Source organism: Pseudorca crassidens, chromosome 11 (genome assembly GCF_039906515.1).
Source record: "Pseudorca crassidens isolate mPseCra1 chromosome 11, mPseCra1.hap1, whole genome shotgun sequence".
Taxonomy (NCBI): domain Eukaryota; kingdom Metazoa; phylum Chordata; class Mammalia; order Artiodactyla; family Delphinidae; genus Pseudorca; species Pseudorca crassidens.
The window spans coordinates 99,777,023-99,800,852 of record NC_090306.1 but is presented as its reverse complement, the minus strand read 5'-3'; the positions used below and the strand labels follow the sequence as shown (position 1 = coordinate 99,800,852).

Genomic DNA, 23,830 nt, shown 5'->3' with positions numbered 1-23,830 from the left:
CAGCCGAACGCCGGAAGCCGCTAGTTGCTCCGTAGCGGCCGAAGGGGCGGGCTCCAGGGCTGAGGGACGATTAGCTGCTCGCGGCTCGCGCGGCGGTGCAAGATGGCGGACATCTCCCTGGACGAGCTCATCCGGAAGCGAGGGGCTGCGGCGAAGGGGCGGTGAGCGGCCTTTTCTCCTTTCGGGGTTCACGGCCCGAGTCTTAGCGGGGCTCGGGGCGGAGGAGGGAACGGTCTGGGCGCGACGCGGAGGGCCGTCTGCTCCCGCCCCCTGCCACAGCCGCGCTCCCCATTGGCCCGGCCGCCGCCGCCGCCGCGGGCCCGGCCGCCCGGCTGCCCACTGGCTGCAGGCGCCGTCGCTCCGGCGGGCCGGGGAGAGGCCGGTCGGACCGCTGACGGCGGAGGGGCCGGACTGCGGGGCTTGTGGGAGCGGCCCGAGGGGCGCCCCGCGGGGGGCGGAGCTGCGGTTGTGGAGGGGACGCGCTGTCCGCGGCCCGGAGGGTCTCTCCGGCGCAGCCCCTCGTCTGAGGAGCCGGGCGCTGCCCCACGGTCTCAGCGCGGCCTCAGAGTTAGGACGACTGGAGTTGCGCGGGCAAGTGATCTGCTCAGACTCTGCCGGTCTGTTAGTGCCGAAGCCGAGATCCACACCCAGACCTTTAATTTCCAAATCTTGCGCCTGCTTGTTCTCTAATACTCGACTCCCTTTGTGCGGCATTTCAGGTTCTCTAAGCGCTTTGCTGCCCAGGCGGTCTTTGCTCTTTTCGCAGCCCTGCTGGCCCGCTCTTAATGTTTTCCCCATTTTCCAGATGAGGAGCTGGAGGCGGAGTGAGTTGCCCGAAGCCACGGAGAGCTGAGATCAGTGCCGAGTGCACTTTATGAGCTGGCTGAGTTGGCCTCAGGCTTGGGCAGAGAAACAGGTGGGACGGGGCTGGAGGCCGGCTGTTGCTCGATGGTTCGCAGAGAAGACTGTTCTGTATCTGGGTGAGGAGTCGCGGGGATGGTTCGCAGTTAGGTGCTCCGGACTTCCTCTGGACCTTCAAATGTTGTTAGTCATTTCCAGCCTTTGTGCGCTCCAGTTCACCTGTATGAAAGAGTGGGAACTTAGGCCAGTAGTTTTCCAGCACGCGTTAAATTAGTTCACATGTCCTGTAAACAGCCGGGTGTAAAGGTAGATGTAGTTTTTTCAGATAGTCATTCACTCCGCAGACGTGAATTTATTAACACTGCCTGCGTGCCTGTGGCTAGAAAATGGATTCTTTTACTCTCTGAAAGGTATCCCCCCACCCTCACCTCTGCACACATAGCCACTGCGCCCGCCACCACGGAATTCACCAGCCAGCGCTTCACCTGGCTTCTGGTTCATGACAGGCACCCAGCATTAATTTACTCTACCATTACGTGTGAGTGGTTCTCTCCTAGGTCTTCCCTCTAGTAACTGGTGTGGAATTGGTGCTGGGTCCTCGGGCCACTTCTAAGCCCATCCAGGTCTCACAGGTTTGCTCGACAGTTGCCGAATGGGCCAGCTTCCCAGGACCTGCGCTTCCTGCAGTCACTTCCCTCAGTTCCTGACTGCAGGCCGTCTGTACTTTTTTTTGGTGTTGATGTGTGCAGTCTTGTGTTGGGCATTGGGTGGGCATGCAGGGAAGGGAGGATATGTGGACCCCTGGGAAGAGCAGAGACTGTGCAGCCAGGCAGACCTGGTCCCTTGGCAAGGCCCATTGTTGGGTCTGTGCCTCCCTGGCCAGGTGACTTCTGAGCTGGGCAGTTTCCTCATTTGTAATAATGGTTCCTGGTAGGTGGTTGAGAGAATTAAATGAGAATGTAAGAATGTATATTTTAAAGTTTGTACCAGATAGTAAGGGTTTAGCAAATGACTTTAAAAGAGTAGAAGCCCAGGGCTTCCCTGGTGGCGCAGTGGTTGAGAGTCCGCCTGCCGATGCAGGGGACACGGGTTCGTGCCCCAGTCCGGGAAGGTCCCACATGCTGTGGAGCGGCTGGGCCCGTGAGCCATGGCTGCTGAGCCTGTGCGTCCGGAGCCTGTGCTCCGCAACGGGAGAGGCCACAACAGTGAGAGGCCCGCGTACCGCAAAAAAAAAAAAAAAAAAAAGAGTAGAAGCCCAAATCCCGTCCCCCAGGGGACATAATAGCTAAGCATTGGGGTCCTAGAGTCAGACTGCCAAGTTTCAGTCCCTGCTTCTCCCACTTTCCATATGATCTTATGAAAATTACTTAACCACTTCATGCCTCTCTTCCCTTATCTATAAAACATGGATAATATTCACTTCATTAGGTGTTGTCAGGACTTAGTCAATCAGTGTATCTAAAGTACATCAGGAAGCATCTGATGGGTACTGAGTGCCCAATAGATGTTAGTTATCATCATCGTTAAGGAAGGCTTTTAAGTACAGAAGTAACATCCAGTCTTCAGTGTGAGAATATTGCTTTGCTTTTATGTGAAGATTGGATTGGGGGAAGTGCAGGCCAAGAGACAGTGTAGAAGAAACTGGACTGCATGCTGTGTTTGGGTTAAACCTGCTGGAATCTCCATTTTTAGTTTGCTTGCATAGCCAGCAAAGGGAAAAACTAAATGGGGTGGGGAGGGAGTCCCCAGCAAGGACTGAAAGGTCTGAACAAATTTCAGTGAACAAACGTCAGTTCCTACAGTAAACAAATGGGTATTTTACATGCTTTCTAGAAGAAATCACCTTACTGGAAACTTTGATTTAATGTAGCATGGATGTCCCAGGAAGAACTTTGTGCTTAATAATTTAGGAAGAAAGAACCTATGACCATCTCAGAAAACTTCTTTCCTCTTCTTAGTGGAAATAGCAAAGGACTGAGCCCGTGGAAGTGTGAATAACCCCTTTTCACAGGTCATGGAATTTGCTTGTTCTTCAGAGCAGCCATTCTGTTTTGTGTTCATCGGATTGTGTGAGTCAAGAAAGGTGTCATCATCATCGTTATTACCTGGCCCCCAGTTAATCATCAAAAGGTTCCTTGATTAATATGAAATTAGAGAAAGGGGGGAATGATTTCATGGTACTTTATCCAGGCCATGGTGAGGTGCTCTCCTTCCCCACACACAGCACATCTCTAGTGGTTCCAGTTGTTCAAGACCCATAGATGAGTCCTTCCAGGGCAGCACTGGGCACCAGCTGTGGTGTGGGCCTGCCCCTCTTGTCGATTTCTTCCTTTAGATGTGAGAGTATCACTGATTTGGTTAGTCAAGTCACCCCGTCTTTGGTTTGCTCAGTTCACCCCTCACAGGATAGCTATCTGTCACTCCCTCCATGTCGTTAGATGAAGGTGACACGGCAGCCTTAGTAGGGAAGTTGGGCCTTGAGTGTGCTGGAGGTGAGCAGCTCTGGGCCAGATGCATATGTGAGAGTCCTTGGAGCCATGGGGAGAGGAGGTTAGGGAACTTTCGAGTTCAGGCCAGGGCTCTGGTCCTGGTACTCACTACTGGTTTCCTTATTGAAATAAGGTGAAGGAAATTAGATCTAAAACAAGGAGGAGGTAAATGAGTTGCTACATTAGCTTAGAAGGGAAGAATTATAATTTAAAATGAAACATCTGCACAAGACTCTCTTGGAGGGTAAGGGGATCGTGTCTTGTTTTTCCTTGTGTCTCTAAAGCACATAGTTCAGAATTGACCCTCAGTAATTGTTAGAACTAAACTGTGTTCCCTCCCTAAGATGACCTCAACACACACGTTCTAACCCAGAGACCCCCATGGATTAAAATCCACTTTAGAATAGTCCAGGGTCCCCCTTGTGGGCCCGAATCCTTTGGACCGGACATCTGTCCAGAGCCAGCTGCCACTCTGCTCTCCACAGGTAGATCCAAGAGGGTGAGGCATTCCTAGCCTCAGACAGACCCTCCCTGGTCATGTGTATGCCAGGCTCCAGCAGGGGACTGGGGGAGGGGCACAGGCTCCAGAGGGCGTTTGCCCTCTCGCCCACACCACTCTTCCTAGGACCTGGTGGCGTGCCTGGGGAGCGTCTGGAAGCAGTGTACAGTTGTACTGTTTCAGGTGTGATGGGACCAGGCAGTTAAGAGACTTGCTCAAAACCTCCCTCTCTCCCCATCCCGAACATTTACTGAGACCAGAAGTGCAGAATGTGTTTCAGGAACATCAGATAGTCTGCCGTGAGAGGTGAGGCTGCAGGCAGTGGGGGCCAGACTAGTGGTTCCACTGAGGGGTTGGGCTTTGTTAGAGAACTCTTAGCAGTTCTTGGAGCAGGAGGGTAACATAACTGGTTCTATGTTTTAGAGACCTGCTTCTAGCAGGAGTGTTTATTTGAAAAATTCCTGATGACTAATGCCTGCCATATAAGCAGTACTGCTGCTTGCTGGGATGAATGGCTGTCTTTTCATGCAGGGAGAGGAGCAATGATTATAAAAAGCCTGAACACTGAAACCCCCTAAAGCTGCTTATGAAAGGAGTTGAAAGAACTGGTGTAACCAGGGAACTGAATACATGGAATTGAGGGAAAGTAGCTTACTCGTGCTCTTGCGTCCACAGCTGTATCACCTCCCTCCCCAAAATGTACCTTTTTGTGCTGTTCAAATAGATAAAAATACCAGCACGGGACATCTTGGTGGTCTTCCTTGCTAGACAAGCAGTATGGTATGTGGGTCTCTGGTGAGCACCCTGTCCGCCAGCCTCAGTGTGTGTGCTCACCCTCTCGTCTCTAGAGGGTACGCTATATCCCTGGATGTGACTGGAGTCCTAATTTTTTCCTTAGCTTGGGGACAGTATTCACCCTTCCTTAACTCCTTGAGTCCTGTTCTTTATTTTTGACCCACGCTTGATTTATTGGTATTTTAACTAGGTATAGTGAAGTTCAAATCCAGCTTTCACCATTATAGCTCTGTTATTTGGGATAGTTACTCTCCTTGAATCTCAGTTTCCTCATCTATAAAAGGTGGATAATAACCTAATTCTCAGAGTTGTGAGGGTTAAAGGAGGTGGGTCAGAGTTTATGGATTGTAGTAAGTGCTCAAAACTGTTAGTTGAGAGTGCCTTCTTTGTAAAATCTTTCATAAACCGTGGTAGCCAGTTGCCCCTTGTGTGGCCATGGCAGACATTGCTTATCAACCATAGACTTCTGTGAATTCTCAATGCAACACTTCAAACAGCCATTACAAATTATCAGAGAAGGGAAATTGTTGAGGAATATGAATAAATTAAGGTTTCAGAAGCCTCATCTCCCCCGCCCTTCCTTCTGCAAAGGTTTACTGTTCAGATCCAATTGGAATGAACCAGAAAACTTTTGAATCTGCCCCTTTCTTCATTCTCTGTTCAAGGATACGAATTTTGTTTTCAAGAATCTCATTGTTGGGACTTCCTTGGTGGCGCAGTGGTTAAGAATCCACCTGCCAATGCAGGGAACACGGGTTCGAGCCCTGGTCCGGGAAGATGCCACATGCCGCGGAGCAACTAAGCCCGTGCACCACAACGACTGAGCCTGCGCTCTAGAGCCCGTGAGCCACGACGCCTGAGTCCACGTGCCACAACTACTGAAGCCCACGCCCTGCAACTAGAGAAAGCCTGCGCAGCAACAAGGACCCAACGCAGCCAAAAACAAATAAAATAATTGTTTTTTAAAAAAAGAGAGATAAGCTGATAATCCTACATCCATTTAAAAAAGAATCTCGTTGTTCCTTTAATTATTCAAAATAGTTGCTTTCAGTAGCTTTTTCTTTTTTTTCTTGGCAATAATGTTTAATTGCTTGAATGACTGGTGAAATTGGGTAACTTGACTTTTTGAAAGCATAATTATGCCATTGGGTCTAGATTTGCCCAATTTTATGGTATTGTAAAATCATGGTGTATCACACGATAAGATCATCCCACCTCCTGTAGTTATAAATATCAGGAACCTTTGGTAGGGGTACCCTGGTGATGGGAGGAGGTGGGATTTGGAGAAGACAGATGAAGATAGGAAATCTTCATTCAGGAGGCCAGGCTCAGGTTTGGGTTAGGATGTGTCTGACCTCCACTGTGTGGTGGACCTGGTCATCAATGAAGTATTCCACTGTCAGTGTGTATGCAGCCTGGTTCCCTTTGTAATGTCCACTCATTACAAAGAGACCAGCTGCTTCCTCTTCCGGGAGACCTTTCCTGAAGCTCCTGCAGCTCGGCAAGATCCTTGTGGGTCCCACTTTTGGAGTGAGGGCCAGAGTGGCCCTGTGCCATGGCTGTGTGGGTGCCCCTCTCTCAGCTGGGAGAGCGATTGGTGGCCAGGATCCTAGCAGGGCACTGGACCAGTTGGTGAGGGCTGGGTGGAGGACTGGCTTTGCAGGGGCAGTTTTCTCTAGGAGAAGCCCTTCCAGGGCAGCCACCCCTTCTCCCGTCTTACCTCCCCTGGGGCTTGGAGTAGGAAAGACAGAAGCTTGGAATCTGTTATAATGGAAAGAGTCTGGAGTCTGGGGTCCAGTCCCAGCCATGCCACTAGCTCCTTGATTTGGTTTCTCCTCTGTAAAATGGAAGTGATGGCAGGTGATCTCAGAGATTGTGAGCCTAAAAGGAGAATGTAAGTTAGTAGCCCTGTAGGATCCCTGACATAGCTCTCTGAGCCTTTGTCATTCCCCTGGGGCACTGTTGACATAGGGGAGGAGCTGTAGGATGTACCGCCTGGGAAGCTCTTAATCCTGTGGATGATGCAGGCTTGTAAACAAATCATTGTGATGCTGCGTGGTAAGTGCTTTAATAGAAGCTTTATTCAGTGCTTTGAGGGCTCCAAGGAGAGAGCCTTCAGCTGTGGAAGTTATATGGGAGAAGTGAAGGAATGCTCTTGAGGGTGGGGAAATGGGGAGAACTTAAACGCCTCCTCAGCTCCCCCCTCCCCCTCTGCGAGAGCAAAGACACTACAAGCTGTGGGCTGTAGGGGGCGCTCTCCACATTTGGTCTGCCTAAGGTGCCTTTTGACACTACTCTTTCCAGAAACCCTGGGCTACCTCTAAGCCCTCCCACGGCCCCACAGACTTTGTTTTGTTTTTAACATCTTTATTGGAGTATTATTGCTGTACAGTGTTCTGTTTCTGCTGTACAACAAAGCTATACATATACATATATCCCCATATCCCCTCTCTCTTGCGTCTCCCTTGCACCCTCCCTATCCCACCCCTGTAGGTGGTCACAAATCACCGAGCTGATCTCCCTGTGCTTTGCGGCTGCCTCCCCACTAGCTATCTGTTTTACATTTGGTAGTGTATATATGTCCATGCCCCTCTCTCACTTTGTCCCAGCTTACCCTTCCCCCTCCCCGTGTCCTCAAGTCCATTCTCTATGTCTGCATCTTTATTCCTGCCCTGCCTCTAGGTTCTTCAGAACCATTTTTTTTTTGGATTCCATATATATGTGTTAGCATACGGTATTTGTTTTTCTCTTTCTGGTTTACTTCACTCTGTATGACAGACTCTAGGTCCATCCACCTCACTACAAATAACTCAATTTCAGTTTTGGGTTTTTTTTTAACATATAAATTTATTTATTTATTTATGGCTGCATTGGGTCTTCGTTGCTGCACGTGGACTTTCTCTACTTGCGGCGAGCAGGGGCTACTCTTCGTTGCAGTGTGCATGCTTCTCTTTTCGGTGGCTTCTCTGGTTACGGAGCACAGGTTCTAGGCTCGCAGCTTCAGTAGTTGTGGCTCGTGGGCTCTAGAGCGCAGGCTCAGTAGTTGTGTCGCACGGGCTTAGTTGCTTCACGGCATGTGGGATCTTCCCGGACTAGGGATTGAATCAGTGTCCCTTGCATTGGCAGGCAGATTCTTAACCACTGTGCCACCAGGGAAGTCCCCTCAGTCTCCCAGAGTCTCTACCTGAGAAAATAGAGCAGGGATGGACAAGCAGTCCTACCTACCCACCTTAAACCTAATCTGATTGATTCTGTAAATGACCCCTTCCACTCTCTCTTCCACCTGTTTTTTGTTGTTGTTGTTGTTTTTAAATATTTATTTATTTGGTTGCTCCAGGTCCTAGTTGTGGTATGCGGGATCTTCGTTGATGTGTGTGAGATCTTTCTTTAGTTGTGGCCTGCAGGATCTTTTTTTTACTTGTGGCATGTGAGATCTAGTTCCCTGACCAGGGATCGAACCCAGACCCCCTGCATTGGGAGTGCGGAGTCTTAACCACTGGACCACCAGGGAAGTCCCTTCCACCTGTTTTTTGTATAAACCCACTGGAAAGTACTTAAATCCTAATTTGCCATTTTTCAAAGAAAAATGACGTTATGCATCACTGCCTTAGGTCTGGCTCTGGCATAGTAGTGGCAGCAGGTGTTTTTCCACTATGCTTAGAATAACAAGATGAAGGTCCATGTTTTCTTTTACTGGTGCCAGGAAGACTCACCTTTGGTTGCACTCCTGCTGTTAGCAGAGGAGCTGGTGGACAGTCTCACTTCAGCTGGCTGAGGAAGAAAGATGCAGTAGGAGAACCCAGTGGCTTGCCCACTATGAAGGATGCCTCCTGGGAGGCCTGTGCAGTGATGTGGGACATGGTATAGGAACTTGTTTATTCACTAGTTTTACCTTCTAACTCCAGGTCAGAGATTTTCAACACTGCTGTTCTCCAGGATCACCTGTCGAGTGAAAAATGCATATGCCCAGGCCTTCACCCAGATTTTGGACTCAGTGGCTCTGGGGTGGGGTTGAGAGAGCTGTATTTTTTTGTTTGTTAGTTTTCTTTCCTTTTTTTAGAGCTATCTATACTTTTAAGAAGCTCCTTAGATGTTTCTGATACTGAGTCAGGGCTCAGCAACACTTACAAAGCACGAGGCAGTGAATCAGGAATGAGCCCCATCCGCCACTTCCCTCCCAGTCCAGGGTAGGGAGAGAAAGGAAGAACACAAAGGATAGTAGACACAAAGGAGGGCTGTCCTGGAAGAATCAGAGAGGGTTTCCCAAAGAGGAGGCGTAGGAGTTGGTGTCCCCAGGCAGGACACCTGCCACAGGACTGTTTGTGTGGCTGGAAGCCTTATGGTGGGGTGGGCAGAAGCCCACAGATCCCAGAGAGGACTTCCAGGATTGGACTAGAAGCGTATTCTGTTTCCTCGCAAGCCATTAGAAGAGCCAACGAAGGAGCCCCAGAAGAGAATGGGACTTGTTTTATGGAGTTTCGTTCCTTTCCAGTTTTAACAGTTTCTGGATTGACATTTTTGTTGTTGCAGACTGTGATAAGTATATATTTGGTCTTTGTCCTGGCACACAGTTTCTAAAACCCTTGGAATTTCCTGAGTGATAAGAGTGATAGGAGCATCTTTTGTTCTAATGAGGCAGCTCTTGGTAGGCCCCTAGGGAGCTTCAGGACAGGGGCTGGTCACCAGAAAGACCTAGGCATGATTAGCCTGTTGGAACTTGCAGCTCCACCCCACTCCCTACCCTGGACCTCCAGGGAGAAAAGAGGGGCTAGAGATTGAGCTTATCATCAGTAGCCAGTGATTTGATCAATTATGGTAATGGAACCTCCATAGAAACCCCTATACAATTGAGTTTGAGAAACTTTGGGTTGGTGAACACATCCATGTGCCAGGAGGGTGGTGTTGCCATACCCTTTCTCTGTACTTTGCCTTACACATATCTTCTCTTTGGCTGTTCTTGAATTGTATCCTTTGTAATAAACTGGTAATAATAAGTAAACTGTTTTCCTCAGTCCTATAAGGTATTCTAGCAAATTATGTAACTTGAGGGGGGGGGTCGTGTGAACCCTCCATTTATAGCCCATCGATCAGATGAACAGGAAGCCCAGGACTTGGAATTGACCTCTGACTTGAGGGCAGTCTTGTGGGACTGAGCCTTTAACCTGTGGAGTCTGTGCCAGCTCTAGGTAGTTAGTGTCAGAATTGAGCTGTCAGACACCCAGTTGGTGTCTAGAGACTTAGAGAATTAATTGGCGTGAGGAAAAAACCTACACATTTGGGGTCAGAGTATTGTGAATAGAAACAGTTCAGAGTGATTATTTTTCTGTCTACCAAGTCTTTATACCTTAGTCTGTTAGTCCTCTGGCTCCAAGCCAGACCCATGTGTTGGCTTTCTTGGTCCCAGCCCAGTGGGGATATCTGCCTGCCCTGGAGGCAGGAGGCTGCCAGAGGCCAGCTGGGCACCCTTCGTTAATCACTCAAGCTCTCTAAGCCTGTTTCTTCTACTGTAAAATGGGCATAATAATGCCTGCTTCACAGGGTGCTGAGAGTGCTGATTGAGAGCAAGGATGTGGAAGCACTTTGGAAACTGAAGTTGCTCTTCAGGTGTGTGGGGTTTTGATATCTGGGAAATATTCTTATTTTTTGTGGTATTGTTTGGCGGTGTCTATCATACTGTCTAAAAACACCTGGTCTGGGAGCAAAAACAGTCTTACCTGGTGATAGAAACCAGCAGGCCCTCCCTCCTAACGTTGTTTACAGTGCAGAGTTAAAAGTCATAAAACTACGGAAGTCTCTATTCATTGTTTCCTCTGACAGGGAGCAGGTTTCTGGTTTCTCCAGGACTTTCTTTGTTTCCAGTATTACCATGGCTCTACTTCCACAGCCTGCTGTTGATATCCAGATCCTCTTAATGTTGCAGTTTTTATTTGCAGGCTCAATGCCAGACCAGGAGTCGGAGGTGTCCGATCTCGTGTTGGGATCCAACAGAGCCTTCTCGGCCAGCCAGCACGCACAGCCACCTTCCAGCAGAGATTTGATGCTCGGCAGAAGATTGGCCTCTCAGATGCCCGGCTCAAGCTGGGAGTCAAGGATGCCCGGGAAAAGCTTTTGCAGAAAGATGCCAGGTTCCGGATCAAAGGGAAAGTGCAAGATGCCAGAGAGATGCTGAATTCCCGCAAACAGCAGAGCACGGTGCCCCAGAAGCCCCACCAGGTGGCTGATGCCCGGGAGAAGATCAGCTTGAAGCGGAATTCCCCTGCTGCCTTCATGAGCCCACCCATCGGGACAGTGACCCCTGCTCTGAAGCTCACTAAAACCATCCAGGTAGGTTGTGGCTCCTGTCACAGATTCCTGGAAACCAGTAACAGCTGTAGTTTCAGGCCAAGGACCAGGAGTGTTTAGGCAAAGTGACAGTTCCCCCAGCTGTTTGTGTAGTAACCATATGAGGTAGGCAAGATATCATCTCACTTTTCTGTAAAAGAAAAGGGTGGGGGGTAGTCCAGAGAAATTAAGTGATTTTCTAAGTGAGATAGTAGTAGAGGGAAGTGAGAGGAAAGGACAAAACATTGACTGAGCTCGTGCTATGTAGCAGGTACTTAACATGTATTCCTCACTGCAACCATGGATTATTACCCAGCTTTATAAAAGAAGAACCTAAGTCTCAGAGATGTGAGTAATTGTGCACAGTTACACAACCAGTCAGTGGGAGGGAGGACCAGGATAGAAGCCCAGTCAGACCTGGCTCTTAGTGCAGGGTCTTGGCCACCTGCACAGCCGCTGCCCCAAAGGGAATGGAAACAATATCATTTAATCTTCTCAGCATCTTTGGTAAAAGGAACAGCAGCAGCAGTGAACATTTATTAAGCCAGGTTCATTGAGCCCTGCAAATGCATTGTCACATGGTCTCTGGGATGATGAGTCTTCCTGTCGCTTTCCTGCTTTGGGCATAAGGCGGTCTTGTAGGGCCTTTTACCACAGACCAAAACTGAGTGCCCACCATATTTTAAGTTAAGTGATCCTCTACTCATATAGAGAACACATGCAGGCCCTGTGGGATGAATTGTGACCACTGGGTATTTCTAGGTTCCACAGCAGAAGGCCATGGCACCAACTCATGCCCATCCTGCTGGAATGAAGATCAACGTCGTCAATAACCACCAGGCCAAACAGGTGGACTGTGTGTGTGTGTATACACACGTGTGTGGTTTTGTTTGTTTGTTTAAATTTTTTAATATTTATTTATTTATTTTGCCTGTGCTGGGTCTTAGTTGCAGCATGCGGACTTCTTAGTTGCGATGTGCAGACTCTTAGTTGCGGCACGCAGACTTCTTAGTTGCAGCACGCATGCAGGATCCAGCTTTCCGACCAGGGATCAAACCCAGGCCCCCTGCATTGGGAGTACGGAGTCTTACCCACTGGACCACCAGCGAAGTCCCCCACACTTGTGTGTTTTGATGTGGCCTTCCAAGTGGATTAACTGAGGCCTGGCCCAAGGTTCCAATTTGAAGAGTTGGAGGAGGGATTAATTACATTTGACACTTTTTGCAGTGTATGAGTTTTAAAAAGAAATTTCTTAAATGCATAGGGAGAGAGAGGCAAATTGAAATTTTTTTTATTTTTATTTTTTTTATAAAAGTAGTATGTGCTTATACAGAAATTTTGCAAAACAGAGAAAGGTTAAGGAAGGGGATAAAAAAGTCCTCACGCTCTGGCTCTCTACAGCCAGCCCCTGTTGAAATTCTGCCCTGGTTCCTTCCTGTGTTGTGTATGTGTGTGTGTGTGTGTGTGATTATTATTTATTTAATGCATAGTTGTAGTTGTGATTATGTTATTATCCAGTTTCATGTTGTTTGTTTTCACTTTATAACTCAAGCGTTTTTCTGTTTCACATTTACTGTAAACATTTTAATAACTGCTTGATCCATTGAGTTGACATTCGAGTTTATTTCAACCATTTTCCTGTAATTTCCACTGTTAGAAATCCTTCTATGAACATCTTGGAGGAAAAAAGCTTTTTCTAGAGTTTGGGTTTGTTTCTATAGGCCAGATTGCCTGGCACAGACTTTGTAAGCCAAAGGATATAAACAGACATTTTAGGGGCCCTTGATAGGTAACTACAAGGTACCCACTTGTAGAAAGGTACTTCTGATGTAACTGGAATTGCAGCACTTTCATTGCGCCCTTGGGGGCAGGGAGGCAGCCTGCCAGAACTTGAGCCCCAGTCTCCCAGACCAGTTTCCCCAGGCACTCCCCCTGCACCCACTTCTCCCCCCACCTCACTTACTCCAGCCCTCATCTCCCTGTTGTCCTTACTCCAAATGTCTGTTGAGAGCCTGCATACCACGTTAGCTTATATTTCTTTATTTTCAGAATTTATATGACCTGGATGAAGATGATGATGTTATAGCTCCCATTCCTAGTAAACAGATGAAATTTGCAGCCTCAGGCAGCTTTCTCCACCACGTGGTATGACATCTTACCTTCTTCCTACACTCTGGGTGTGTCTGATCAGGTTCATGGGAGAGGTGGTGGAGAGTAGGGCCTTTCAATTCAGAAATATTTCTTCATTTGGGTCATGAGATTATCAAAACCGGAACTAGTCCAACCCCTGGCTTTTATAAATGCTGAGACCAGCAGCGCATCCACTGACTTGTTCAAGATCCCACAGATAGTGAAGTGCAGAGCTGCAGCTCCCAATTGCTGTGTCTGAGTCACTGCAGGGGAAATATGAGTGATCCCACAGGACAGAATCACATTTTATTTCCTTTGTGGCAGGACATTCTGCCTGGTCCCCTTCCTTCCATGGTCAGCAGCTCTGGCTCCATTCTTGAGTCTGGATTCCCTTGGCAGTGTGTTAGCAAGAATAAACTGAGCCTTGCCTGAAGGCTCCACCAGGTGCAGCCTGCATGCAGGGAAAGCTCGATGGACTAGGATGCTGATGCAGAGAAGGAAAGAAAGTAGTTCCTCGGAATATCAGGGACCTCTGAACATCATGCTCAGCTCAGTGCATGCAGCCAGATTACACATAGGGAGGCAAGTGGGTGCCCAAGCTAAGTGCCTTTGTTTGGTCTTCAGAGACCCAAAGACTCAGTTTTGGTCACTGCACTGAATATGTGGACTAATTTCCTGGTTACCGTTGAAGCTCTTAATGTGATGTGTGAAGCTGAATGATGCCAGTTTGTTACAAAGGGGCTGGGCCTTTCCTAACTCAGTTAGTGGCTAACCCTAATTGGAAAAAACCCTGTGTTTATATTAACTTATTTAAGACTTCCTTTCCTTCCGACCCTGTGAGATGGGTACTATTATTACCCCTATTTTACGGATGAGGAATTAGGCACAGAGAGGTGAAATAAATCTGCTCAGCTTGTAAGTAGTGGATCAAGGATTTAAGCCTAAGCAGTCTGGCTCCCAGGCTATGTGTTTAACCACTACACTCACTGGCTCTTGAGACTCAGAAAACAGCTTGAGAAATGTGGGATCCAGCATGAATCTAGATTCACCTGGATTGGCAGAAGCTGGTGAATTGACCCTGTCCCATCATCTGCCTGTCTGGCTGCTGCATTCCTCCTTTTTCCTACGACAAGACCACCTGCCACTTCTGCCTCATGCATTTTTTTTTCCTCAGACACATTAAAACCAGGGAGTTCACTGGTTTATATTTCCAAGGGATCACATCCGCACTTAGGGGTAACAGGGGAGTGAGGGATGGAGCTGTTTCTGCTGCTTTGCACATGCTGACTCTGCCAGCATGTCCCTGACAGTCTGGGAGCTGAGGAGGCAGGGCTACACATTGTTCCTCTGTGCAGAACAGGGACCAAAAAGCTGGGAGTCCAGGCCTTCTTAAGAGTGAGTTCCTATTCCCAGCCAGCCCATCGTGATAGAAGCGTATCTAGGAGTGAACCTGACCCCGAGCTTTTGGCCTCTTAACTCCAAATTGTAGGGTTTTTATAAAGTCTAAACGGTATGGGTGAGCCTGTGGCTCCTGTTCAGGACTGCGTGGAAGCTTCTTGGAAAGGGCTTCCCACACTGGAAAGTGGCTTCTGTGAACACACGTGCAGGCCGTTTTTCTCTCCTCCTGCCCCTTCCCTGGCAGCTGGCACCTTTCTGGCTTTAGATCGATAATGGAACTGGGAGGTGGGAGGCCTTGAGATACTGGGGGTTGCCAGCCCCCTGGGGTGTCTGGGTCCCTAGCTTTTCAGATTCCTCTCTTCCTCTTTGTTTAGGCTGGGGTGAGCAGTTCCAAGCTTTCCATGTCCAAGGCCCTTCCTCTCACCAAAGTGGTTCAGAATGATGCATACACAGCTCCTGCTCTCCCCTCCTCTGTTCGAACAAAAGCCTTGACCAACATGTCCCGGACGTTAGTGAACAAGGAGGATCCCCCCAAAGAGCTGCCGCCTGCTGAGGTGAGGTGAAGGTGAAGGAGAGGAAGTGACCACACTAGTTGAGAGTTAGCCTGTGCTGGGTGGGCAGTGTGCTGTGTGCATCCTGTTGGGTCCTCATAGTGCCTTTGAGGTGGGCGTTGCCACCCCTGTTTTACAAATGAGCAAACCAAGATCCAGTGGCCCCTGCCCTCAGAGAGCTCACAGGCAAATAGGGAAAACAGAGCTGCAGACAGAGCACTGTGCCTGGTGATACAACAGAGGGCTGCCAGGAGCACTGAGGAAAGAGCATCTAATTCAACTGAACAGATACGGGAAGGCTTTAAAGAGAAAGCGCCATCTGAGCCGGGCGGGTCGTGAAACGTGAATGGCCTTCCAGGCAGAGGCTCGGCCCGAAAGGGCCCGGCGTATTTGGGAGATGATGAGAGGTTCCATTCCCTGGCATAGGGTGATGGGGGCATGATTAGAGGGGCCCAATTGTGACAGGCTGTCCATGGGGGTTTCCTCTGGGCCTTCCTGGTCGTTTGCCTGAAGTGAGCTCTGCCGTTCACTGACTTCCGGTAATGTTCTTTTGTCTGTGGCAGCCTGTCCTCAGCCCTTTGGAAGGCACCAAGATGACCGTGAATAATCTGCACCCTCGAGTCACCGAGGAGGACATTGTTGTGAGTACTGTGGCCTGCCAGAATTTCAAATCTCAAGCCACTTCTGTTTCAAGGGTCCCCAAGAGCACCCCCCGGTTAGCTGATTCTCTAAGAGGACTCACAGGACTTAGCATAGAATTGTATCAGGGCTAAGATTCATTACAGGAACAAAGCAAAATCAACAGAGGGAAAATGTTCGTGGGGCAAAGGCTGGAGGAAAGCACACTCAAACTTCTGGAGTCCTCTCCCATTGGAGCCACACAGGATACACTTTATTCCCCCAGCAGTTGGTTGTAATGACACGTGTGAAACCAGGGAAGCTCATTAGAGACTCAGTGCCCAGGGTTTTTAGCAGGGACGAGTCATGTAGGCACCCTCTGCCTAACACCAAAATTCCAGACTCAGAAGGAAAGCAAGTGTTTAGCATAAACTGCATTGTCGGCACAAACAATTTAGGCTCAGTGCGCCACTCTTATCAGTTAGGGTTATGGGAGCCCTCCCAGAATCTTAAGTTCCCAGATGCCAGCCAAGGGCCAGCCTTGGAAGCAGACCTTCCAAAAGAGAGCAGTCAGGCCAGGTATGTGAACCCTTTTCCTCACAGCTTCTAAACCAGAGCCAGGGGAATTCCCTGGTGGTCCGGTGGTTAGGACTCGGCACTTTCACTGCTGGGGTCTGGGTTCAATCCCTGGTCGGGGAACTAAGATCCTGTAAGCCATGCAGTGTGCCCCCCCCAAAAAAAAACCTAAAACAACAAAAACAGAGCCAGGTGCCCAACCTAAATCTCAGGGCCATGGAATTGTGCTAGAATGGGATCATTTAGTCCCACTGTGCAAAATCCAGTGGTTCATATTTTCCTCAGTCTTTGGAATTTCTTCCTCCTTTAGGGGTTTTCATGATAGCTCCAAAGTAAAAGGGATGAAATGGACTGGTGTTACCTAGTGGTTGGCCCCTCTGGATTGCGCTTCTGGTCCATCCTGTCCCACCCTTGGCAGTCATGGGCAAAACCCAATTCAGGTACCTAGTGAAGGGTGGCCCAGACTTAGCCAGGACTTTTCTTTTCTTTTTTTTTTTTTTTTTAACATCTATATTGGAGTATAATTGCTTTACAATGGTGTGTTAGTTTCTGCTTTATAACAAAGTGAATCAGTTATACATATACATATGTTCCCATATCTCTTCCCTCTTGTGTCTCCCTCTCTCGCACCCTCCCTATCCCACCCCTCCAGGCGGTCACAAAGCACTGAGCTGATCTCCCTGTGCTATGTGGCTGCTTCCCACTAGCTATCTATTTTACGTTTGGTAGTGTATATATGTCCATGCCTCTCTCTCGCTTTGTCACAGCTTACCCTTCCCCCCTCCCCATATCCTCAAGTCCATTCTGTAGTAGGTCTGTGTCTTTATTCCTGTCTTACCCTTAGGTTATTCATGACATTTTTTTTTTCTTAAATTCCATATATATGTGTTAGCATACGGTATTTGTCTTTCAGCCAGGACTTTTCAACCTCATTTTCATTCAGGCACCAATAAGACTGTTAAAGAACCCAGGTGTCCTTTTTACTCAACTGTTAGATCACAGAATGAATGCAGCTGGACTCCAGCCTCTCCCTGCAGCTGAGTCCCAGGTTCTATAACAGCCCACACTGGCCGCCACGTTTGTTAATGGTTTTAATTGTGAAATGTGAGTGCTGGGTGATCACTTTGTGAAGAGTGCACATGAGAATAGAAATTGTTGCCTACTTTGTATAAGACTTGACAAATTAGAAAGAAAGCAGTTTTTTTCCTGATTATAAAAGTAATAATAGCTTTTATTTATTGAGTTAATTATAGCTATTATTATTTATATACTTACTGTGTGGCAGGCATTTTGTATGCAGGGTCTTTGAAATTACAGAGGAATGAAAAACGAATTACCTGTAATGATTACTACTCATAGTAAACTGCCAGTAATCATAGTGAACTGCCAATAATAGTCATCCTCACCTCTTTTCTACCCAAATAGGTAATGTTAAAAGAAAAACTAATAGAGTTAGAATCACACTTAGTATTCAGTTCCGTATCTTGGTTTTGATATGTAGCATTTTCCTTTTTATCATTAGAAACAAATCATTTCAACGACCTTTTCGTAAATCTTCTTTTTGTCCCTATAACCAACTTGTGAAGGCAGTTGCAGGCGAAGAAATGGCTTGGGTGCTAGTTGGCCTTTGCAGTCTGTATCCATATAGGATTCCCTCTCTGGCCTCAGTCTGTGAAATGAGGAGGGATTGGAGTTGGAATAAATGATGATGATGACACAGGTGTACAAAGCACTGCCTTGAAAACGATTTCAGTTGAAACCCCTCAATCTAGCCAAACCAGGATGATTGGTCACCCTATATAGAACTCCAGAATTTGTGTTTCTAACTGATTTCCAGATGATATATTAGCCACTGTCTTTGATGAGCCTATATGTCTGTCCATTCTCATTACAGACACTCTTGACAGAAATTCCGTATTCCATAACTATTACCCTTGTTGAGGAAGTGGGCACTGAGGCAGGAGGACTTTGGGGGTGACTTGGAGTCACAGGGACTCCAAGGCTTGTAAGCCCAGACTCAGTTCTCACTGCCAGAACAGCTCTTCCCCTCATCTGGTTCCAGGTTGAGGCCTGTGGATGTCCCAGGACCACCTAAAATGGAGCCTCCCTGAAATCTTGGCTGCTGGGCATGTTCAGTCAGAGTGCGGCCATCAGTCAACCCAGAGCCCTGTCTGGAGTGTGTGAATGGCAGGCTGGAAGGATGACTGCCCAAAATTCTCCCTCAACCCTAACTAACTCCTCTTGTTCTTCACAGGAGCTTTTTTGTGTTTGTGGAGCCCTGAAGCGAGCTCGGCTGGTCCATCCTGGGGTAGCAGAGGTGGTCTTCGTGAAGAAGGATGATGCCATCACTGCATATAAGAAGTATAACAACCGGTGTCTGGATGGTAAGTCAGGGAGAAAGCAGCCCTCTCACCTTGCTGCTCCTCACTGCTCACAGCAGGCCTTCCTCTGAGATGGGTGGTTTGACCTCCTGGTGCATTAAACCCTCCGGGGCCACCTGTGTAGTAAGAGCAAGCAGAGATGTTATGTTTTTAATTGAAGTATAGTTGAATTACAATGTTAGTTTCAGATGTACAGCACAGTGATTCAGAGATAGATACACACACACACACACACATTCTTTTTCAGATTCTTTTCCCATGTAGGTCATTACAAAATATTGAGCATAGTGCTATACAGTAGATCCTTGTTGGTTATCTCAGCCTCTGCTTTTTTATTGGATTATTTAATCCGTTCACACTTTATGTGGCTTTCTTTTGCATTATATGAAAATCTAGTGCAGGATTTTAGTTCTTTTAATGATTTTTTTCCACTATATTTTTTGAGTCACTTTCTTAATGGTTGCTCAAGGGTTTACAGTATACATTGTAGGTTATCAGAATCTATTTCAGGTTAGTATTAACACAGCTGCAGTGAGATTTAGAAATATTACTCTTATAGGGCTCTATTCCCTCTTCCCCTTTTTTTGTGCTGTTACTGTTACACTTATCACATGCTATATAAAGTGGGAATCCAGTCCTTGTAAGGTTAATCCTTCATGGACAAAGTAGACATCTGAACATAGACTTTGAATCTTTTTTTCACTTAATTTTATACCGTAAGCATTTTCCCTTACTACTTGTTTCACAAACAAGTTTGGATTGCTTCATGCTGAGTCCACTTTTTCCCTTACTTTGACTCTGATCTCCTGCATGAAGCCAGTTCTGTTGCCACTTGGCTTCTTGGTGCCATCATTGGCAAGGTTTCATGGACCTCATAACCCTGGGGTTTTCTTAGTCTCTGGCTTTGCCAAAACCTGACAGCCTCATCCCTAGCTGTGCAGCCAGAGCTGCCAGTGGTGTACGCTTTGACTCCTGGTAATGAAAATGGCAGTCCATGTCCTTTTGTGTGAGGAGCTGAAGTCCCATGGCAGAGCCTTTTCTTTTTTGGTTTTTCAGGGCAACCAATGAAATGCAACCTCCACATGAATGGGAATGTTATCACCTCAGACCAGCCCATCCTGCTGTAAGTTCCAAAGGTGGGGTGCTGGGGACCAAGTGGAGCTTTTCTGCTTGCCTACTCTGCATGATCATCTCTCTGTTCTGAGGGGTAAACTGCCTGTATCACAGCTCCATTCCATTTCCTCTGCTCTGATAGTTGGCAGCCAATCAGGAAGCTTAAATTTGTACAAAGTAGCTTGTCACATCATTTCTGCAGGGGATTGACCCCACAGGGGCTAACATTAAGACCTCGTTCCCAGCCTTATAATTTAGAAACACCTGAGAAGAAAGTGGCGAGCAGGCCAGTTGTGTCCCTCTTTGCATAACTGTGTGTGCGTTGTCTGGGTGAGCGGAAAACCCTGCCTCCTCATGATTGACTCTGAGGGGCAGTGCTGGGTGCTACCCCTTGTTTTGTTACATACCCAGGCATACATTGCCTGGTCCAGGACTGAGGACTTTTTGAAGCCTGAGATGCAGAAAATGTCTAGACTGACATTCAGAAGGAAGTCCTTTTGTAGACAAGGATACACAGACCCAGGGAGAATGTTAGCCTTGCCAAGGTGGGAGGGGTAGTGTGGGGCAGGCCTGAAATAGACTTTGAAATACCGAAAGACGGCACTTTGAACCCTGGATATTGCGTCGTGTGACTTACATAAGTTTCTTAAACCGTGTTCCAGGATTAAGTTGTATTCTGAAAAATGTGCGTTTTATGACCTAGTGAGTTTGGGAACCACTGGGCTAAACCCAGTTAAATCTATAAGACTTCTCAGAAGTGTGTTTGACCATCCCTGAGGGACATGCAGTGTTTCCTAAACTTAAAACTTTAAGTTTTCCTAAACTAAAACTAAAGTTTCCTAAACTTTAAACTTAAAACTTTAAGTTTTCCTAAACTTAAAACCCCAGATCATAGCAGACTGCATCTCAATTGTCTCATCAGCAAATTTAAAAAAATGATAGGTTTGCTATAAGAAATGGAGTAAAAGGGTACGGAAAGCATTATGTTTGGCGCTCAGCTTTTGAGAGATCCTCAGCTAACAGTGGGACCTCTCTCTACGTACGGGAAACCCACAAGGACTTTGACTTTTCTCTGCTCTCTACAGACGGCTGAGCGACAGCCCCTCAGTGAAAAAGGAGAGTGAGCTGCCTCGCAGGGTGAATTCTGCCGCCTCATCCAACCCTCCTGCCGAAGTGGACCCTGACACCATCCTGAAGGCACTTTTCAAGTCCTCAGGGGCCTCTGTGACCACACAGCCCACAGAATTCAAAATCAAACTTTGAGCTGGGGAGCGAGACAGCCAGAAGCGGGGGCAGAGGAGGGTGGCTCTGTTTCCCAAAACAAAGCTTGTGACCTATGGGCCATTGGACTGGAGGCCCCTGAGCGTGGGAAGGGTCGCCGGGGGTAGAGAGCTTCCTCACTGGATGGTACCCGCCTTTCTGTGTTGTGTTCTACCCTGTGCTCTTCTGTATGTTAACATTTCCTGTAGTATGTCTCTTCTCTCTCCACCTCATCACCAAGGTAAGCTTGTGTTGCTCAGAGTGTCTCCCCCTAAACTCAGCCCTAAATTGTTTTTTTCTATCTGGAAATGGTGCCCTGAATTCTCTGGGTGGCCTTCTTGAGGCCCAATGGAATGCAGACCAGGGGCTGTTTGAAGGACACTGCTCTTTCTTCAGGGGTGAGGGTTTGACTCCCCTTTCTCTTTTTTAAACTTTTTGAAGTGGGGAATGGAAGCCCCTGCCATCCTAATAGGAACCAGGTCAGCTCAAGATCTCTGCCGCTCACTCTCCTGGTCAGTGGAGGTGGCCTAGGTGGGGATCAGGTCACAGGCCCCTTGTCCTCTCACTGCAGTTGGCTCCTGACCAGTGTGGTCTGGAGAGGATCCTGTGGCAAGGGCAGGGTGAGACTTGCTTCGCTAGGAAGAGTGCACTGCTGGCTCTTGGTTTGGGGGACCTGTACTGTCTCTGTCAACCTAGAGTAAATTCTTGAGTTCACACTCCCCTCTTCCCTTGCGTTGTGCCGAGTGCCCCACCCCAGCTCTCTTGGCCTTCTGGGTGTCACTGCTGGGAGGGGCTTTCATCATTAGCCTGCCATTTCTCATGCAGTACAGCATTGTCACACCCTGGTTTTGGTGCAAATGCCAGATCTCTGCTAGTTGGGTGTTTCAAAGGGTCTGCCTCCCGTTCTGTGACTCTGTGGGTCTGGGGGGTTATTTGAATAGGAGTTGTTGACTTGCTGCTAGATTTTTTCTTCTGGCCTTAGGTACAGGAACAGGACAATAGTTAGGGCTGCTTAGAGGCGGCATATATCCAGCAGCCACCAGGGGGCACTGCTCCACTGTTGTGAGGGACCCACCCTGACGGGAGGGTATTTTCCTGCCTTGGCAGTCGGGGTAGGGGAGCGATGGGTGGTGGGGAGGGAGGTGAAAGAGCAAAGCAGCCTTTCCAGGCAAGCTGGTGAGTTGTTCCCTCAGTATGGTTCCAGGCATTTGGGGCAAAACTGTAGAACCTGGGGCAGCCCCAGAATATACCAGCACAGCATCGCTCCAGTGACATTCATTCTCAGTTTCCTGCCAGTTTGTTGGGACTGTAAAGGGAAGCCAGCCTAGCAGAGCTGGCATGTTTTGGGGAGCGGGATTCTGAGAGGGCTACAGATCAGTAGCAGGTGGTATGGAAGGCACAAGCCTAGAAAGCATAAACGGGACCTGAGACACTAAGGATCTCTCGTGACCTACTTGGGGCCAGTCCAGTGAAGAAAAACCTGGAAACTCATGTTTCCACAAAGTTAAATCTGTCAAGCAGGGGGGACCCAGGGTTTGAACCGAGCTCAGTCCTCCAGGTCTGAGGTTGCCCAGGCCTGGGAAGCCCGAGGAATCTGCCTGTTGCTGCTCCACTTTCTAGTACTTTAAAGAAGGCTGCTTTCGTTCCCTTCTCCCTCTTTGAATGGGTGCAAACTTAGTTCTCTTCAGCAGCTGGGAGACACGCCTCCTACACTTTACCCTCCTTGGCCCCAGAGAATGTCCATAAGACACTAGGACCTGGTTTCGCAGGTACTGGAGACAGATCACTGCGTGGACTCTGCTTTCGGGAGGGACGGTACGTATCCCGACTGCATGGCTTTATCTTCCTGTCTCCCCTCCAGTACCATGCCAGGCTGCTCTGCTTATCACAGGGTTTCAGTGAGCCCACCTGCAGCTGCCTGGCCATCTGGGCCCTGTCCTCTGGCTGGCCATATGGTACATTGCAGGGCAGAGCCTGTTTGCCCCCCTGTTCTACAGGATGGCATCGTGGGAAACAGAAGGTGGTAGGCCAATCCTTGTGTCCTTCACCTCCCACTCCCCTGCATTCCCCATCTGTGTCTCTTTTGTTCAAAAGGAGAGGAAGAGGCATTAAGGGATGGAGGAGACTGTGTTACCCATTTCTGAATAAACATTTGTTATTCCTACTTTAGAGCTGTCATTTCTCAAAAGATTATGCTAAGAGGCCTCATGGAATTTGGCACAAGGAAACGAGGATTTACCTCTGCTTTACGGCTCACCAGCTATGACCTTGGGACAGTTGTTCCCAGGACTCACTGAACTGCAGTCTCCGCAGCTGAGAGAATGTGAGCATCAGTGTATTGGAAGCACCTGGCAGAGGAACTCGGTACCTTCTGGGCCTAAAGTGCCTCACTGTGTATTAAGCATGGTCAGCTCCAACATAGTAAGGTCTGTTCATAGGGAACAGGGGAGCCTTTGCCTTGGAAGTTACACTTACGGGTGAAATTTACTTCTTAGATCAACTATGCATTAGAAAAAAAGAAATTATACACACAAAATTTATCATCTTAACTATGTTTAAGTGTACAGTTCAGTGGTATTAAATACATTCACATTGCTGTACAGCCATCACCACCATCCACCTCCAGAGCTTTTTCATCTTGTAGGAGCTGAAATTCTCCCTTAAACACCAGCTCCTCATTCCTCTCCTGAGATCCTCCCCTGCCCCTGGCAACTACTGTTCTATTTTCTGTCTTTATGATTTTGACTACTCATGTAAGTGGAGTCAGACAGTATTTGTCGTCTTGTGACTGGCTAATTTCACTTAGCATAATGTCCTTAAGGTTCATCCATGTTGTAG

The 23,830-nt window shown here is 48.0% G+C and overlaps 1 protein-coding gene across 3 annotated transcripts; it reads left to right on the top strand.

The window, feature by feature from the left end:
* The first annotated feature begins 2 nt into the window (after positions 1–2).
* On the top strand, positions 3–23,156 carry POLDIP3 (DNA polymerase delta interacting protein 3). Of its 3 annotated transcripts, none has more exons than XM_067698302.1 (9): positions 3–161; positions 10,578–10,968; positions 11,728–11,814; positions 13,015–13,110; positions 14,868–15,047; positions 15,608–15,685; positions 18,493–18,622; positions 19,676–19,742; positions 20,818–23,156. In XM_067698302.1, exons 1-9 carry the CDS (start codon positions 103–105, stop codon positions 20,993–20,995), a joined length of 1,266 nt encoding a protein of 421 aa, XP_067554403.1. In that variant the 5' UTR covers positions 3–102; the 3' UTR covers positions 20,996–23,156. The 3 variants fall into 3 exon arrangements, with proteins under 3 accessions (XP_067554403.1, XP_067554405.1, XP_067554404.1); XM_067698304.1 differs by having other exon boundaries at positions 19,676–19,755; positions 20,818–20,954; XM_067698303.1 differs by lacking the exon at positions 11,728–11,814.
* Positions 23,157–23,830: the final 674 nt, after the last annotated feature.